Source organism: Macrosteles quadrilineatus, unplaced genomic scaffold, assembly GCF_028750875.1.
Source record: "Macrosteles quadrilineatus isolate MER2022 unplaced genomic scaffold, UCM_ALF_1.0 Scaffold_9__3_contigs__length_116548681, whole genome shotgun sequence".
In the NCBI taxonomy this organism is placed as follows: domain Eukaryota; kingdom Metazoa; phylum Arthropoda; class Insecta; order Hemiptera; family Cicadellidae; genus Macrosteles; species Macrosteles quadrilineatus.
The window spans coordinates 36,201,600-36,220,518 of record NW_026542602.1 but is presented as its reverse complement, the minus strand read 5'-3'; the positions used below and the strand labels follow the sequence as shown (position 1 = coordinate 36,220,518).

General features: G+C 36.7%; 1 protein-coding gene across 2 annotated transcripts in view; it reads right to left on the bottom strand.

The window, feature by feature from the left end:
* Window positions 1-17,409, bottom strand: part of LOC129002982 (phosphatidylinositol 4,5-bisphosphate 3-kinase catalytic subunit delta isoform) — a 35,672-nt gene extending 18,263 nt beyond the window's left edge. The window contains exons 1-10 of one of the 2 annotated variants that reach the window (XM_054431140.1): window positions 17,326-17,409; window positions 15,168-15,346; window positions 11,551-11,779; window positions 10,555-10,793; window positions 9,427-9,673; window positions 8,081-8,268; window positions 6,954-7,181; window positions 5,058-5,257; window positions 4,245-4,373; window positions 3,875-4,019 (exon numbers count right to left, since the gene is read on the bottom strand). In XM_054431140.1, coding sequence (XP_054287115.1) covers window positions 3,875-4,019; window positions 4,245-4,373; window positions 5,058-5,257; window positions 6,954-7,181; window positions 8,081-8,268; window positions 9,427-9,673; window positions 10,555-10,793; window positions 11,551-11,779; window positions 15,168-15,311 — 1,749 coding nt within the window. In that variant the 5' untranslated portion in view covers window positions 15,312-15,346; window positions 17,326-17,409. Of the gene's footprint in view, window positions 1-3,874; window positions 4,020-4,244; window positions 4,374-5,057; window positions 5,258-6,953; window positions 7,182-8,080; window positions 8,269-9,426; window positions 9,674-10,554; window positions 10,794-11,550; window positions 11,780-15,167; window positions 15,347-17,063; window positions 17,112-17,325 lie in introns of those variants that run through there. The other variant, XM_054431141.1, reaches the window with a different exon arrangement.
* Window positions 17,410-18,919: the final 1,510 nt, after the last annotated feature.

Here is an 18,919-nt window from a genome sequence, read left to right as displayed (position 1 = left end):
GAGGGGGAGGGTCTATGACCTTGAGTGTCCCCGGGCCTGGCTGGGAACGGGACGATTGGCACACATTTTTGGATCTTCTGCCCATGGCAGTATTGGCACAATCATTTGAGCGGAATAAGTATGGTCAACTCGCCTGCTTGGAAAAGGCACGATTGGCACAACCGCTCGACCAGGTAAACGCCATCGAACGAGGGAAAACGGGAGGTTTAAAATTAATTCCCCGTCAACTCTGCTACGACAGTCATTTGCCAGTAATATCGCGTATTTTCAATGGTTAGGTTAGGTTATGTTAGCTTAGGTTAGGTTAGGCTAGGTTAGGTTAGGTTAAGTTAGGTCAGGTTAAGTTAGGTTAGGTTAGTTAAGTTAAGTTAGGTTAGGTTTAGTTAAGTTAGGTTGGGTTAGTGTAGTTTTATTTGGGTCCAGCAGGGACAGTGACCGTAGCAGCAGATTTGTCGCTCAAACTTACACCATGAATGAAGTAATTGCTAACTCTAATAAGCACTACAGCGGGGACTTTGTGGGGACAAAACAATTTCCATTTACCCTCATTCTGGCTACCTGCCTACTACTTCCTTACCGGTCTGTTGTGCCAATCGTGCCTTTCCGAACCTTCCAGTTTGACCCTTCTTAATCCCCTCTAATGATTGTGCCAGTCGTGCTATTCCAAATCGGCTAAAAATGTGTGCCAATCGTTCTACGGCCGCCTGGCTCGGGTTGTGTAAGATGGGGGGGGAGGGGAGGGGGAGGGTATGTAACCTTGAGTGTCCCCGGGCCCGGCTGTGAGAGTGATTCATGGTTTTTTGTTTACATTCTATTACCCTTCCTTCCGAGAAAAAGACCCTACAGTTTCAAAAAAATTGACTTACAGTATAAAAAAATTTTGTTGTGTTGCTAATTAGGGCACTATAATGTCTCTGCTGTCTGCTTATGTTGCCAAATTAGCATTTAACTTTCTTTTCTCTTGATTTAATATAATTTTCTATATATTAAGAGTTCCTTTTCGGGTACCTAATAATTGTGATATTGTTTGACTTGAGTTTATGGATTTTTAATTCTTTTCATTTATTAGCTAAAATCAGTTGTTTTAGGATTTTAATCTCTTGCAATACCTATAACTGTGCCTATAACTGTGTATCTATAACTGTGTATGACATGATATGCAATTTTTACAGTCTTTACTATAACTATACCATAAACAATGTATGTGTGTTATTGATTGTTTTAGAGTTTTATAGTAAATTAGTTTACACAATATCTTTTCTTCAATGAGTTCTCCACTTGTCATGTTGCTTAGTCTATTACTATTTTAGGCCATATAAAAAATAATTCCTATGTAAAGCTGTATGCCTACTAATGCCAATAATAGACAATTCTTTATTTATGATGATGTAACTAATAATGCTATTGTAAGTGTGAGGTTTTTGTACTTAGGAGGTTAGGAGGCAGGGAATGAATGATTCATATTGCATGGTGGAAACATAGAATTTTTATTTTCTTCTTGCTTGCAGTCTTGAAGCCAGTCCACAGGCCCTAAACTTGTGATAAGGTTAATTGATTTGTTTATGATCCATTTATATTAAGTTCCATTACAAACTTGTTGTAATATAGCTGTTTAGATATTTCAACAGTTATGAAAATGGGAAAGAATGGCTTGATACAAAAAAATTATTTTCTTCTTTCTTGGAGTTGAGGCAACTCCTAAGCTGTAAATAAGTTATGAACATGAAATAATATACATAAATACAATCTTTTTCCATATGTTATTTTCAAGTAATATTATAAACACAGATAGGAGTTAAAAAAATAAAAAAAATCCGGTAATTAATAATTTTTGGCCCGACCTGATTTTGGCCCGAAACCCGAGGACCAAAATTATCGGCCCGATCCGACCCGAACCAAAAAAGTCTGACCCGCAGACCCCTACTAAGTATGCAATTTGCATATTCAGTAATTTGGCATAAATCTGGATTTATTGGTTTTTCATACTAAATAAGCCTTCTAAGCACTTTCAGCAGAATTTGGCATATTATTCAGCCGGGAACACAAATTACATCAGAAAACCTAAATATTTCCTGATTCCAAAAACACACAATAGGTTAACCAAATAACCAAACGGGAAGGTATGGGGGTTTAGTGAGTGGGAGAAAATTTCGCGCCGTTCCGGCCAAACCTCGCATGCGGGGTTGGTTCGGCAGATTGGCCACAACCAAACCCCAACTCTCACTTGTTAGCTGCGGAGAGCTACCTTCTGCCACTGGGTGTTGGTCCACCTACAGAACCAAGTGAGGGGGGCCCTAGACTAAGGTGTAATGCGATCCGTGCCAAGAGTCTTGTGGCACTGGGGGCCTAATATTCAGTGTCTTAACGGAGCCTTCTGGGAACCAGGGGTAACCCAGTCGTACGCACCCCTTACCTCTCTAATCGGGTCACTGGGGAGGTGGACTTAAATACCCGCTATTCGTGAGAACAATGTAGACAATCTGACCCAAATGGAGGAGGAAGGTCTACTGAAATCTGACAATGACGACAAGCTCGCAGAAACCGGAAAGGAACGAAAAACGACTTTCCAGGGGCGAGTTGCAAAGATGGAGGATAGCGGATGCTTAAGCCAAAGGCGAAAAGATGCTATCCAGAAGTGAGAGGAGGCTGGTGTGGGCTGCCAAGCACCCTGACTCTGCTGCCTGCAAAGCCAGTTCCTCCGGGAACTAGGATGCTGGGAAAAAGCAGAGCAAGGGTGGTACCCCCAAAGCTGACTCTAATGAAGCCTCCCGGAAGAAAGGTGGAGGCTGTGCTGACGCAGTCACAAAGGATTGGCTGGTCAAGCAAGTTCAGGAGCTGAGTCCTTTCAGGAAAATCTCGCTTCGGCTTGCCCCAGCCAGAGACCTTGTGAAAGCTGTGAAGGTATATTTATGTGCCCAGCCCTACAAGGTCTGTGTATGAGATCCCTCGTATGAAAATTGACTTTCCAGGGGTGAGTTGCAAAGACGGAGGATAGCGGATGCTTTAGCCAAAGGCAAAAGGTGCTATCCAGAAGTGAGAGGAGGCTGGTGTGGGCTGCCAAGCACCCTAACTCTGCTGCCTGCAAAGCCAGTTCCTCTGGGAACTAGGATGCTGGGAAAAAGCAGGGCAAGGGTGGTACCCCCAAAGCTGACTCTACTGAAGCCTCCAGGAAGAAAGGTGGAGGTTGTGCTGACGCAGCCACAAAGGATTGGCTGGTCAAGCAAGTTCAGGAGCTGAGTCCTTTCGGGGAAATCTCGCTACGGCTTGCCCCAGCCAGAGACCTTGTGAAAGCTGTGAAGGTATATTTATGTGCCCAGCCCTACAAGGTCTGCGTATGAGATCCCTTGGCCTATTGATGGGAGATCAAAGGGAAAAACAGGTCACCATAGTCAAAAGGCTCTCACGGTTCACCAAAGACCTGGGATTTGACGGAGAATGAGGATCTGTGAACGAGGGTGCACAATAAGCTGTTCTAGCTGCGATGCAATCCCATGGTAACTTGTAAGCCTGGCCCTCTATTAAAAAAAAAAAAAATAAAAAAAAAAAATAAAAAAAAATAACCAAACGAATAAATAATCGAAGAATAGATTGAATAACTAAACCCTATGAAATCATGACAACCAAACAGATCAATACAGATAATCGGTCAATAGCACACCACATTCTAATCTTTAGTTCTTGTACTGATCACAGAACAACAAATATTTCAGACTGGAAATGTAACAAAGGATACATCCAGTATTACATCTCTTGGCGACCAAACAATTTCCAGCACAATACTCAACACTTTTATATACAACTACAACTTATCCTACAAAATTGTCAACAGGTTTGTTCTTATCCAGACAAAAAATGTATGATTATTATACTGTACCTCTTTGTGATCATTCCACTCCACACAGTCCAGTAGTTTGGGCAACAAATTAGGGACCCGATTGACCAGTTCATGCCTCATTGACCAGATCACCTTCCGTTCTTGTTCATGCATCTCGTGTAGCGGGTCTCGTTCAGCAATCATTCTGAAAACATAAACAATGGTTAATAGGATACAAACAGATCACATCTTGATTCTACATGTACATCCCACATCACCCTTATTCATTGATAATTTATGGTTTGGTGTAAGGCACCTCATCAGCAACAAAACAGCTGTTACAATTAATTGCTCTCGGACCAATTCCAAACAACTTTTACATAGACATTTGGATTGTGATTGTATTTTTGTTAATGTAAAAGTTACTCACTTGATGTGGTCAATATACTTCATAGGTGGAGCTGGTTTCTCCTCCATGCTCTCAATACTGTCTTGTTTGTCTGCATACTCCAGCACTTTGTCTATGGAAGGGTAGATCACTGTGTGTTCTGCATGGTACCTGATAACAGAAACATATTATGGATAAATAAAATAAATGCTAAATAAATCTAAATCAAATTTATTTCCAAAAAGTGTACAAATAATCATACACGTACTTTTTAGAGAAAAAAATCACATTGGTCATTAAGAGACCTGTGCAAGAAATGATTTAATTAAAAATTTCTATCACTACTACCATTAACATTCCAAATTCTTGATGAGATTAGCTTTATTTTGAAACATAACATTAAAAAATGATCACCCAAAAACAATTTAAAAATAAAAATATCTTTTTTGAGTCAAGTTTACATTCTCCTGACAAAGATTGCAAAAAGTGTCTGCAAAGATTGCCCAATCAAAAGTTCAGGATTTCCTAGCAGTCACAAGAAATGTTTACAACTGCTCAATTATTGTGAACATCTATATAACTGTTGCAGCAAATTTGTCAACGTTCCCTGCAGTCGCATTGAAATCGTGAATATTATTAGCTTTCTACGACCGTGAGATTACAAATGTGACTCAAACTGCTCTAGTACCGAATGAATAACGTGATCCGAGCTTGCTCCAAAAATTATTTCTGGCTCAAACCGATCTTATGGGCCAACTTTTGGCTCGGGACCCAAAATCCAAGACCCACAGACCTCTTACAAACAGACACAGATGTAAGAAAAACATATAGTATACAGAGACAATGTGTACTGACTTGTGGAATGTTATGGTGAGGGCTGCAGAGTGATCCACGTAAGGGTTGCTGACCACTGTGCCTAGAGGGTGCAACAGGTCGTCCGTCTGTGTGTCCTCCGCATACGTCCACATGTACAGCGTCATCGCTCCTGTCTTCAGCTGGGTCTTGAAGTCGTAAACCGTTGTGTTCACCCATACCATGGGGTTTACATACAGCTCCTGCAACATCGTCCAATAATTATGGAGAATCGGACATTTCACGGAATTAGGAAAGACTGTTGTTTCGCAAACAGGTTGTTCAATATTTAAAAAATCCATAAACAATTACAGGGTATTTAAACTTTTTACTTAACTCCCATTTTCATTCCCAAACTTGAACTTATTTGAGTCGAAGAAGTCTTCTCTAAAAAGGAGAAGATTTCAGCTAGTTTTTCTAAAAATATAAGACCCTGGACTAATAGATGTTATTATTGTTGTTGAAAGAAATTAGTTTTATATACCTGGATATACAAATTAATTAAGTCATATAATGATTATTTTTGTGTTTTGTTATTAAATTTGCTTTTCACTTTTCACTCTTCTTTTTCATCATTTGCACCCTAGTTTAAAAAAATAATTTTTACTCTAGTTTTTTATTATCATCAGTTAGGTCAGAATAAACTTAGAAATGATTTACAATCCAAAACAGTAACAAGCTTATCAGATGGGTAATATTTGGAACATGATAACTATGATTCATTGTATGACTGCAGTATTGACTTTTAGATGCTTTCTATCAATAGTGAAACCTGATAGTCACATCCTGATGATTAGAGAGAATGTCCATCCCTTACAATGTGTTTAGACAAAATAGCACCAATTCCTACCAAATTAGCAAGCTTATTTGCCTATTTAAAAACTAAAAAAATTATTTTAAAAAACTAGGGTGAAAATGATAAAAAAGAAGAGTGAAAAGTGAAAAGTAAGTTTAATAACAAAACACAAAAATAATCATTATATGACTTAATTTTGTATATCCAAGTAAGTATATAAAACTAGGTAATTTCTTTCAACAACAATAATAACATCTTTTAGTCCAGGGTCTTATATTTTTAGAAAAACTAGCTGAAATCTTCTCCTTTTTAGAGAAGACTGTTTGAATCACTCCATTAGTTGAAAATCATAGTTGGTAACTGAGACCTCGCACAAAATACCTTACTCAACCTTAAAAAATTAAAAATGTCACGATTAGGTAATATTGAGAAACTAAATATTTTAGAGTAAAAACTCAAACATCCAATATAATGGAATAGACCTAAAAAATACCAAAAATACTCAATTGGGCTATTGTCAACTGTTTGTGTTTTTTTACCTTAAGTTTGATGTTATGCTTATTTTGACTCTAGATTGGCTAGCCTAATAGGGAAATTAGCTAAAAACAAAAATAAGTTTTTAAATCTACTGTAGAACAGATAAAACAAGGAGGATGTCTACCAGGAGAAATTATGACTAACCTATGAGTAACCTTTTGACAAGAAGAATTATTAATAATATGCACAGTTTTCCTGTCATAATGGAGAAAACTCTTGAAACTATGATCACTAAGTAAATTTTGAGACAGAATAATAGCACTTTCCATTTCTTCTCTGTTTTGACTAAGTACAAAATTTATATTACTATATACTATGTTACTTTCCAATTGTTTCTTTTATTTTTGAGAATTATAGACTAATTATAAATTTTTTTTTAAATTAGTGTTTTATAACAATTTCATTTTGAGGTCCAAATAAAATTCCTGACTTAAAAATCCTTTAAATTAAAATCAGTGACTTTATTGGCTCTCTAATGTGTGACTTTAGACTTTGATGAAAATTAAAAGCTCTAATTATCATACGACAGCATCCCTTTCAAACATCAAAACCAAACTGCTACTTACTTGTTTGGAATCTTTCAGTCGCCTAGCTCTGACGCCCTTGGAGCTTTTGAGGATTTCGTAAACGACAAAACAAAGTCTTGTCATCCTCGGAATATCACAGACTTTCAAATCAAACGTCAAGTCTTCTTCCCACTCAACATTGCCGTCTTTGGACACCAGTTTCTCTGCAGTCTTTTGAGTCTCGCACAATGACTTGCCTCCGTGAAACAGCCCCGCTTGCACTCCAACCTTTAAAGAAAAGGAATGTAACATTAATAAGATGGTGGTAGCAGTGCAGACCAGACTTTTACTTAGGGTCGGGTCCGGTTGACCTTCAAGTCTCAATCCAAAATTGGTTATTTTGGAAACTGAACATTTTCAGAAATATTAACTGTACCACTAGAATTAGGGTATCAAGTACTGTACATTATATCATGCAATTTCCATCATATTGTGAACGTCTCCTGTGGTTGTGGTGTAATCGTGAAGTTCCCCAGTGTTCAGCGAGGGTTCACAAAATGTCTCCAGTGGTCGTGATGAAATCGTGAACATCTCCTGCGATCATGGCGAGATTATGATCATCATCTGCTGTTGCAGGGAAATGGTTAACATCTTCTTGATAGTAGCCGTTACACAATTTGCACTAAAACTAATGTTTTTCTTCTTAAATTGCTTAGTATCAAGAGTTTGATATATCACGGTGTTTCTCTTTACTTATATCGATTTAACACAGCTGATGGTAGAATTTATCAGAGTGGAGAATCAGGCATAATGAAGAAATACAAAATTTATGCAGAGACTACGATTATGATATTACAGATTTACAGCACATGCGAGAGTTAGACAGCTAAGATGGGTTGGACATGTCTTGAGAAGGGATACAGGAACACTATTAAAGGAAAAAGGAGAAGGGTAGCCGAGCGGGAGAAGACCACCTGGAAGGCCTAAAAGAAGATGGTGGGACAGTGTGAGGACTGACATTGAAAGATCAGGAGCGAGCAGTAGATTGCAGGAGCAGGAGGAGTAGATGATGCTTATGACCGGGAAAGATGGCGAGCAATTGTTGGCGAGGCAAAAATCTTTCTAGGGCATCAATGGCCATGGGAGTAAGTAAGTCAGTAAGATTGTAGCATTTTTGGACAACCCACCTCCACGCTGCGGTTTGTGTCACAGTTGAGCCGGCAGATGGCAGACACACGGAAGGTGAATCTGTCGTAGATGTTCCACGCAGACATGTACTTGCCCTTCTTGCGCAGAGTGAGGGTGTTGAATGAGGGGCGCGGCCTCTTCAGCTCGTCTAATGAGTCTGGGTTCTCGTATACATGGTCTACTTCAACTGTACAGGTTTTCATGTTAAATGGTGATGTGAGGTTTCTGAATTTTATCATAGTAAAACTAGGGTGGTCTGCTGTTACACTTTAGACGCATAAATGAGCGAAGCATTATTTAAAGATTGTCAATGGCTAAAGCAGCTAACAACCTACAATATGTTCCCTTTCAACAGATTCACCGTTTGTTTGCCCGATATTATTTAAGCTCTAAAGAATGACAAATTTATCTGATAGTTCATTTATTTAGTTAAGAATAAAAATTGATAAAAGGTTATTAGACATGTGTATTTGACATTTCGTTTAAACGGTCAAGAGCCTCTTTCTTCTTTGCCCAAGATCCGTGTCTGTTAATTGACATCAATCGGTCTAGTGAAAATGGTGGATCCAGAAGCAGGCCTTCAAATGTCTTAACTCTTGATAGGCCTACGTAGGACAAACCTAAGCCAAATTCTGAAGATCCAATGTCCACAACAGCTTGATCCACAGTCATGCTCAAAACAAATATAGCAAAACTGTTACTTCCATTGATAAACTGTTACATTCCAACTTTAACCTAGGATGAAAGTAAACATTGAAATGTAAACAAAACAGTTACAAACAATTAACATATGTTTATCTTATTTAAATGAAACGAGATAAACCCATATGTCATAAACCCAATAGAATTTTTCTTTCAACTTACATTAAAATAACAAGCGAAATTGCGTGACCCGTAAAATAAAATCCAGAAGGAAATTTGCAAATATTTTTTACCAAAACATTGTGCTCAGTATTCTTTAGCTGTTGGCCAAATTTCATATCAATTGGTCAAGCCATTACATTCTGATGCTCTTACAAAGAAGTTACAATGTGAGGGAAAGTGAGCTTCAATAAAATGAGCGAATATTAATACAATTGATGAAGATGTACTGGGCGTTTTTGAGCTCTTGAGGCCAAACAAAAAGAAAGCAAGAAGATGAGTATTATGATAAAACCTACTAAGCCAGGACCATTTATTGAAAGTCAAATGATAAAGACAGCTAGGGCCATTTTCAAACACTTAAATTTTCTCAGGATCAAACCTTACTTAATTTTTAACATAAAAAAAATGTTTATTGTTATTACCAAGCAAGCACAATAACTACTTATCCAACCAACTGATATTATCTCGTTCCTCTACTCACTGTTGACGTACTCCTTGGGCACAGCCACCAGTGTAGGGATGGTCTCTCTACTAAGGGCCTCCTGTATGTAGACAAAGCGTATAAGGGGATAGTCTCCCACCAGGTACTCTTCCTGGCCACACACCTTCAGCACGTACTCACTGACGTGTTCCCCCTTGGTGTTCAGGTTCAACGCCTTCTTGGTGAGAATCTGCGATATAAGCTGGACAGGTTTGGTCTGCAGCGCTACGCTGAACGTGAACGCAGTCTGCAAGTTGAAATACAGAAGACTCTTGATCATTCGAAATAGGAGTGATCAAGCAAGTAAATTTGAATCAAGAGATTTGAATTATCAAGATGTTCGGTTTACTGAGAGAAAAAAAACCATTCAAATTAGGTGTTAAGAGTTCATCTTTTAAATTTTGTGCAAAGTTCCTCATTAATTTTGTGTGATACCTTGGTCAAGCAGCTGCAACTTGGACGTCATGTTTGACAGAAAAAAATTGAAGTTTTGCATTGAAGTTTTAAAAATGACAAGCGTCTAGTTGCGGTCCAAACAATTGTCAGGAAACTAAGATAAATTTAAGATTTTGGCATTTCATATTCTTATTTAATAATACTAGCCACTTATTGAATAGATTAGTTGTTATTCAAGCCTTTTTTGTTTAGGGAATGACTTTATAACACCTGGGCTTTGCGGCTTTCTGCCAGCCATATGATTCAATTAGTGCTCTAACTAAAAACAAATGCTAATGTGCCAAACAGGATGTAGTTTTTGGTTATGACTGGAAAAAATCTAGCCTGTAAATTCACTTCCGTCCCTTCGAATTATAGATTTCTGTCCACAAAACATTAAATTAGGACCTACTGTGTGTTCCAAATTGGCCTGCCCTCAGCTTGGGCTTGGAAATTCTGAGTGTATCAAAATGCATTCGATAGGCTACTACTGGTAACAGAGATTATGAAGGATTGAGAATTGTTTAAAACAGTGCATTTATAAAATACACCAGATATGAACTCAGATTTCTGATATAGGTTGTTTAAATGACAGCTTAATTGTTAGATGATTCTGACTAACATACATAATCAATTTATGAAACTTCTCAGCGAACTCAGAGGATAAAATAATCAAACCCCACATTTACTTACCGCAGTGTTCTCAAAAGCAATGTTCTTCACGGTGAGTTTGTAGTTGCCATCACGCAGGCCGCACTTGACTGTCTCAGGCAGCTGGTCTGTTAGCGCTACCCTTGGAGGATACTGGTAGTACAACCTCTCAAGCCAAGCCTTATTTTGTCTGCTCTTTGCCATCTCATCGGCCAGGGCCTTCATCTTGCTGCGGAAGTAGTTCACCTCTGAATTCTTCAGTGAGTCAAACTCGTGCAATCCTATGACACAGTTAATGTTTTCTATTAGTTTTCACAAAGTTGATTTAGCAAAAACCTCAAGACCTTGAAAACTAGGCCTTTGGACACTTTGACCAAATTTAGGAAGATAAGAGTTTGGAAGATCAAAAACAATTATAAACACTGGACCACCTATACAACAAAGATAACCTTCTGATGAATTAACTATAACATCTTTTCACGCCTAAGGACTTACCATACTAACATTTAGTATTAAGTAAGTCCTTCTATCGATTCACATAGTCATAAGTTACTTGTCGGGTCGCCAAATCACCTCCAAGTGAAAACACTTGTACTTAGACATAGCTCGCACAACGCAGTGATTACTTATGAATTTAAAGTCAAAATTCAAATCATTATCATGCAGTTCCCAGAAATATTTTTAGCACCAGCCTCCTAAATTTTACTGTACAGTTATTGTGGAATCGAATATGTTACATGCTAAATGTCTACATTTACTTGTTGCTTATTTATTTTATAACTATTATCAGCTGGTTATAATGTTTACTTGTTCACTTTGTTTATAATTTTTGTTGAATAAAGTTGGTTAGAATTGTACTTTGATAAATACATTTAATTCGTTCTAATAACATATAGAACAGAGTATATAATCAAAGAAAGTCATCATTCAGAAACCTTGATTAATATCCATGAAGTCTACTGGAGTTGGCCTATAGCATATAATATGACTAACTGAGGTTAACCGCCCATACTTTATCCATAAGTTACTAATTCTCACCTTTGCCAATTAGATGACTAATGTTTGCGTTGAGTGTCTTCTCCGCCTTGTCGCCCAGTCGTTCAATGACCTTGAGTGTTGCGACGAAGGGTTTAACATCGCAGAGTCTCTTGCTTTCATCCAACAGCTCCTCCATCTCCAGCATGCTGTTGAGACAGGAGAACACGTACGACGAGGCATCGTGAAGCATCCAGTGCAACGGAAACTTGGTAGCCTCCTCCCACAGATCCTGGCAGTTGGTAACATTGCATAAATTGTGGGGTGCTGAACTGTCACAACTAGGTTATAAAACTTCTTCCGGATGTGGGATATTGTCAGTGACGCCTCCAGAGGAAGAATAACAATGTGAGGGCTGAAGAAAAGTTATGAAAACTAGTATGACCATTGTCTAGCTTACCATCAAAACAAAATTCAAGGACAATACCAGATTTTACGGATTGAAACCCCCCTTCAATGAACTCCATCAACATTGTTTTGCTATCAAAGCAACATTGCTGATAATATCTTTTGATCACGACAACATCTGTGAAAATTTCCTTCAATTGCAGCAACATCTGTGATTACTTCTCGTGATCATGTCAACACCTTTGATTATAATGATTGCGGCAATAACTGTATAATATACCGCGATCATGATAACACCTTTGATGATTTCACGCGATCATGGCAACATCCACAATCGTTTCAACTCCTGTGATTAGTTTTTGCGATTGTGGCTACATCTAAAATCATCTTGCTATTTGGGGCGAAATTTGTCATGATTTCCTGTGATCACGGCAATAGTCAGGACAAAAAGGCAATATTGATGTAAATTATCTCTCAGATTTCGAGCTATCGTTGCTAGACTGACGTAAGATATAGACCATAATCTTGATAAGGAACAAGACGTTAATGAAGATGCGCCTAGGACAATACAGCAAGACATAGAACCTAGTATTAAGGTATATCACTATATTTTATATTTATAAACTATTTATAACACATGATGATTCTGATTCTGATTCTGAATGATGATTCTGATTCTGATATAAGAAAACATTGTGATGTGACAACCCAGTATTAAGGCGGGACTTCCAAAGACATATTGTTGAATCCCTAGTAGGCCAAGCTAACTGTGTTGCCTTACCTAGACCAGTTCCTGGTCCCAGCGGAAATTGAGGAGACCATCAATTTGAAAAATTGCCTCAAAGACAGGAAAAGAAAGTGTATTGTTTGTAGTCACACAAAAAATTGAGGCAGATCACGATTTTGGTGTAGGTAATGTTGGTGTGCAGAGAGAGTGCTTCCATAAAATGCAACACTTTTGGAGACAAAAAAAAGGAAAAGGAATCGAGTGACCCTATACCAGCAGAAGACCCCAAGTTAGCCCAAGTGTTGTACATACGATTCATTCTTCAGTATATCATTTTACTATCAGTTTTTAGTTACAAGTGTCGAAAACTATTGATACCGGTACCAAAAATTGTTGTTGCACAGTTTTTGTTTTATTTTTGTTCTTGTTAGTTGTAAGGTTTTTGTATGAAAAGTGTTTTGGATTTTAGGTTCTGATGTAGGTTCTTCTTAAAAGTAGGTTCCTACTTCACGTTCAGCAAATGTTTCTGGACCCTCAAAATAAAGCTAAAAGCATGTTGTAATTTTACACATTTATCCAAGATAATTGTAAATAAAATTACATTCAACATAAAATACTTAAGTAGGTTAAATATATGTTTTTATTGTTTTAATAAACTGTAACGCCATTGGACAAATTCACTTATTTTTAAATGTGCAAAATGTGTTTTTCACCCATAGGCTAATTAATTTTTTTGCAAACTTACCTCTTTACCCAATATGATTAAGTTATGGGCCTATATTTGAAATCCTCATACAATTTTGACCAGAGTGGCTACTTATTTTCAAATATTTATCAAATAGGCCTGCCTAGATAAGCTATACAATTTGATTGAGTGCTAATTTAAACTTAATCAGTTATTTTTATAATCTTTAAAAAATTGCTAACCTCAAAACATTTTCAGAATTTTTTTTATGTACCGGTAAGCCTAATGTTTTATGTAGAATTATTTACATAAGACAATAATGATGTGGTAATGATGTGACGATCCTCTCCAAAACATATATTTTATGGGAAGCTCCTTTGATATGGACACCCCAGGATTTGTTAGAATGGATCTGGTTTATTAATAAAAAGAAAGATCCAGATGCCAGTTAATTGATTGGTCATAAAACTTAGTTGTATTATTTTTAGCTCCCAATAGTTAGAATATTAACCCTCCATGTGTCCATAGTAATGGTTTTAATGTTGGCCCATTTATTGCGCAATCACATGGTTTTATTAAAATGTATCTTTGAAACTTAAAAACACTCTAAAGTAGGTATACTGTTTTAATAATTTTCTTTGGAAAATTATGGGCTTCAATGTAACATATAAAACATTACAAAAAAAAAACTTGTCAACAAATTTTGTGGAGTTAACATTTCTAAAAATTGTAAAATAAATTTTAAAAAAATTATGTTTGCGCTCAATAAATTTTTATAATTATAAGTCTACAAAAATTAGAAAAAAGCCACTTTGTTCTAAATTTTATGAGGATTCCAAAAATATAGTAGGCTAATATGCTATAGGCCCTAAGGAAGTAAATTTGCAAATAAATAAGTTATGGGTGAAAAACAGATTTCGTATATTTAGCGAAAGCTAAGAATGCATACTGTAGCCTAACCATAGCTAGGAATCTGGCAGATAATTTACATCAATATCACTACCTACTTCTTCAGGATCATCAACCAGTCCTTAAAAATCACTTAAATTTTCTTATAATACACTACCTATGTATATCCAACTTTTTATTTTTAACACTAAAACAATGATTAACGTAAGTTTCATGAAACACTTCAGTCATCGATGTGAGGTTAACCAAGTTGTTTACAAATATGATGTCATCTTTCTGCTACAATATGATCGGAACTAAAATGAAAAGCGTCTAGAAACAGACATCAGGAAAAAGCTTAAATCTGCCGAAAACAACGATACCAATCTCAATCCAGTTCAATTGATTCAGTCAGCCCCAGAGCCTTCGCCATACGATGTTTGTGAGTCGCAAAAGCGACGCATAACACCACAGCGGGTGTGTTGAACGTTGCTTAACACTCAGAGGGTTAAGCCCCCAGTGGTCACAATTTTTGATATTGAAGCCCCACATTTTTCCAAAACATGATAAAGTTAACAATAGGCTAGGCCTACTTTAGAGTGGTAAGTTTATTTTCAAGTTTCTCAGACACATAATAAAATCCTGTGAATGCGTAATAAATAGGCCAACATTAAGATCCTTACCATAGACACTTGAAGGGTAAATAACATCAACAAGATGATGGCAAAATCATCATGATCGTGGTTGATCTTTGTGTAGATCAACGGGTGTGTGATTGTGTTGATTTTCTCCTTTAAGTTATTGCATTTATAGGCCTATCTTATAAGATGTTGGCATTATGGACACAATCATAATAGATTATTATGATTTTGCAGCCTGTGCAAGAGATGATGACAATGACAATGTTGCTGGCAACGTTTTAGTGAATTAATTGGTTTTTAAAATAGTTTAAGTTATTATAATGGTCCTTACCTCTTTGATTTCATGAAGTGTGGCCTTTTTGTTGGCCTCAAGTGGAATAAATACTCCATTGGGCATAAGACAGCTTAGTTCCACTTGCTGATCACTATTGTGTTGCCAAAAATCGTGAGCATATGAGCTCGGGCTGTGCACCATCTTGCAGCTCTCTTTACATCTCACACTTCGTCTCACTAAAACAAATAGGCCTAAGTTAGTTCAGTATGTGAGAGGAATGATCAAATAAAAAAAAACTGAAATCCAGCAACAGAATGTTGTAAGTTATTGGGGTTGTCCCTAAATGTAATGTTAGGGGAAAACATTTGGAATAAAGCTCTGACTGCCCCTAGCAGATAAAACAATGCAACAATATGGTAACTTACTAATAACAATACAATGCTAACTTAACTTATTAAGTAGCTGCATATTATAATTAGCCTATCTAGACCGAGTATATAACTTAAAAGAGTAAGATAACCAACCTATCTATTAACCCTTTGAGTGCCAACGTCCGGGGAACCGGACGTTTTTAAAACGAGCCAAAAGTGCCAACGTCCGGCTGACCGGACGTTTTTAGAACGAGCCAAAAGTGCCAACGTCCGGCTGACCGGACGTTTCGTAATGATCGAACAGCTGTCATAACAACCGAATAAATACTCGGATTCTTTTAACCCATATATTAACATTGAGTCGAAAGTTGCTAGATGCGATACATCGATTTTCGTTGGTCGAAATATCGAAAATTCGATTTTTACGAAATTTTAACCTAAAAATCGCCAGATCGCGCTCGGCATTTTTAGCGCGACCTTCGGGAAAAATCATCGGCATTTTTTGAGCGTTACTTTTATTTCTCGCCTGGCACTCTAAGGGTTAAAATGGATATTTAAATAAGTAGCCTTCAGTAATATTTGGATTAGTATCATATCAGGTTAACCCTCCGAGTGTCACGCGTCATAAAAACGACGCACAACACACTTTGTGTAGGGTCACGCGTCGCTTTTAAGACGCACAAACATCGTTTACGGCGAAGGCTCTATGACTGACTGAATCGGATTGAACTGGATCGAGTTAGGTATCGTTCTTTCCGTAATATTCTAAGCTTTCTCAAGAGGTCTGTCTCTAAGCGCTAGTCATTTTAGTTCCGAAAATATTGTAGCCGACAGCTGACGTGCGTGTATTTGTAAACAGCTAAGTTCCCCCGGACCGATGACTGATGTGTTTTATTACGTTTATCATTGTTTTAGTGTTAAAAATCAAAAGTAGTGATATACGTGGTGCATTATAAGAAGATTTAAGTGGTTTTGAAGTGCTGGTTGATGATCCTGAAGAAGTAGGTAGTGATATTGATGTAAATTATCAGCCAGATTCCTAGCTATGGTTAGGCTATGCATTCTTAGCTAAACGCTATGTACTGAAATACGTTTTTCGCTCATAACTTATTTATTTGATAACTTACCTCGCTATATGATTATATATTTGTAATCCTCATTAAATTTAGAACAAAGTGGCTATTTTCAAATATTTATAGTCCTATAATTTATACAATTTCATTGAGCGCGAACTTATTTTTTTTTTGAAAATTTTCGAAATTATATTTTTTTTTACCTAAAAATTTTTTTTTTGAAAAAATGTTCCTTATGTTTTATATATAATATTGAAGCCCATGATTTTCCAAACAAAATGGTATATAGAACATTAGAATTAACATTGTTTTAAGCTTCTCAGATCCGTTTTAATAAAACCTTGCAAAGGGGCCAAAAATGGGTGGACATTAAGGCCTAAACTATGGACACTCGGAGGGTTAACCTAAAAAGATGCAACTAAAAGGCGAAATATTCAAGCATTAATTTTGGAATGTAATCTTATGGCATTGTTATTATAAGGTTATGACAAACGTTTCCCATGTATTACCTCAAAGTAGTGTAGGAAGACAAGTTAAGAAGTAAGGCTAGCCCTAAGCTATGAATAAATTTGCTTCATAGAAGATTATTTTAAACCACAATGTCCTTTTTCAAGTACCAAAACAAGATTGGTTCTAGAAACAAGTTCAACTGTCAAATCAGAACAATATTGAAAAGGATGCATTTTAATTATTTACAATAAACTGGTGCATTTAAAAGCAATATTGCAGATTTATAACATTTATGGTAATAGTTTCAATGGAAAAACTTACATATGTAAACAAAGTCAGAGGATTATGTCCCGTATTACACAAAATAACAATATTTTACCTTATGACAAACAGAAGCCATTACTTTTACTTAACTTAACTTAACAATTTCAATGTTTTTTTTCCACAAATAAGTAATTAGCTTTCAGTAGTGCCAACACAGATTTTTCATGCACAAAGTCGATCCCTGACAGAGTGCATTGAGTTTACCCACGGCCACCTTTAACTCCAGGCCGCGGCCTTCGAAGTGGCAGCATCGCAAGTGGTGTTGTAACAGCTGTTTTGTTTGGAAGCAGCTAATGGTATTTGTGTATTTACGAAAGATTGGTTACTGGAGACTATGACAATATTGACTCCGCTTAAAATGATGCACAGATATAGATTTTTAATTCATATTGTTTAGGTTTTCAATTCTGTATGTTTTATTTTCAATAAAAAAAAATTATATTCATATTTTGTTACAGGCCGCGGCCTGTAGTTAAAGGTGGCCGTGACGTACCCGTCTGAAATGTTGAACATTTTTCAACACTTATTTTGTTAAAAGTGTGTGAATGGTTTATTTTAGCGAATTTCCCATATTATAGGGAATAAGCTAGTACCGTAGTACTCATAGTAAGACCTGGACCCGGGACCGATTTACTTATTCGTTTTGAGGTCCCTAGAGACCAAAAACACCATCCGTTCAAATTCATATATATGTGTGTCGTTCTAAATACTAATGTTAATCAGAGTACAATAAAACATTATGGGGTATCTATGTTGTTGCAAAAATCATCCGATTTTGATTAAATTTGGTACAAACGTGTGAACCTACGTTTATTTGAACGAGTTATGCGAACCAGCATGATCGGACTATGGGAACAGGGTTTTATGGGACAAAAATTGGTTTTTCCCATTTTTGACCCTAAAAACTTAAAATTTAGCATTTTCTTTCCAAACCATTTTGTAGAGCTTAAAAAACAAATAATTTAGTATATTGAAGCGTTACAATGCGCCTAATGGTTACGGAGAAAATTCCAAAAAAACTGTAAATTTAAAATTCCCATGTTATTCTTATGGAGAATAAGTAAACTGTTGTAGTTTGCTTGTTTATGATCATATTTTGATCAAATTTGGGAAATGCATTGATTCATTTCATACTATAAACTACTAACATTTTACAAAAACACCTTTTTACCCTCCCTGTTGTAGCACACCTAAGTACTCGTTAAACTAATGTTATTTAGATAGGGAATAAATGTAATATTTTAAGGTGACATTTTAGTGTAAATCCAATCAGGCAAATGGAAATTCGCTTAGTCTGCAAGTTTGCTTTGGCGGGACGATCGTTGTGGCGGGGCGGGGGTATTTTATAATGATTCAGCCATTTGGCAACTATGCTAACGTTGCTATGATGAACCTATATTGATTAGAAATTTACTATCAGACTACTTCTAAATCAAAATTCCTTTGATCGGAACCATTTCCCGAAGTTTGTCTGTCAGAGTTCTCATGAAAAACTCTGAAGTCTGAATACAATACAAATTATGCCACTACCGCTATTTCTGCTAATGCTAAACCTGCATGCCTCCATGCCTGACCATCGATGTATTATGTA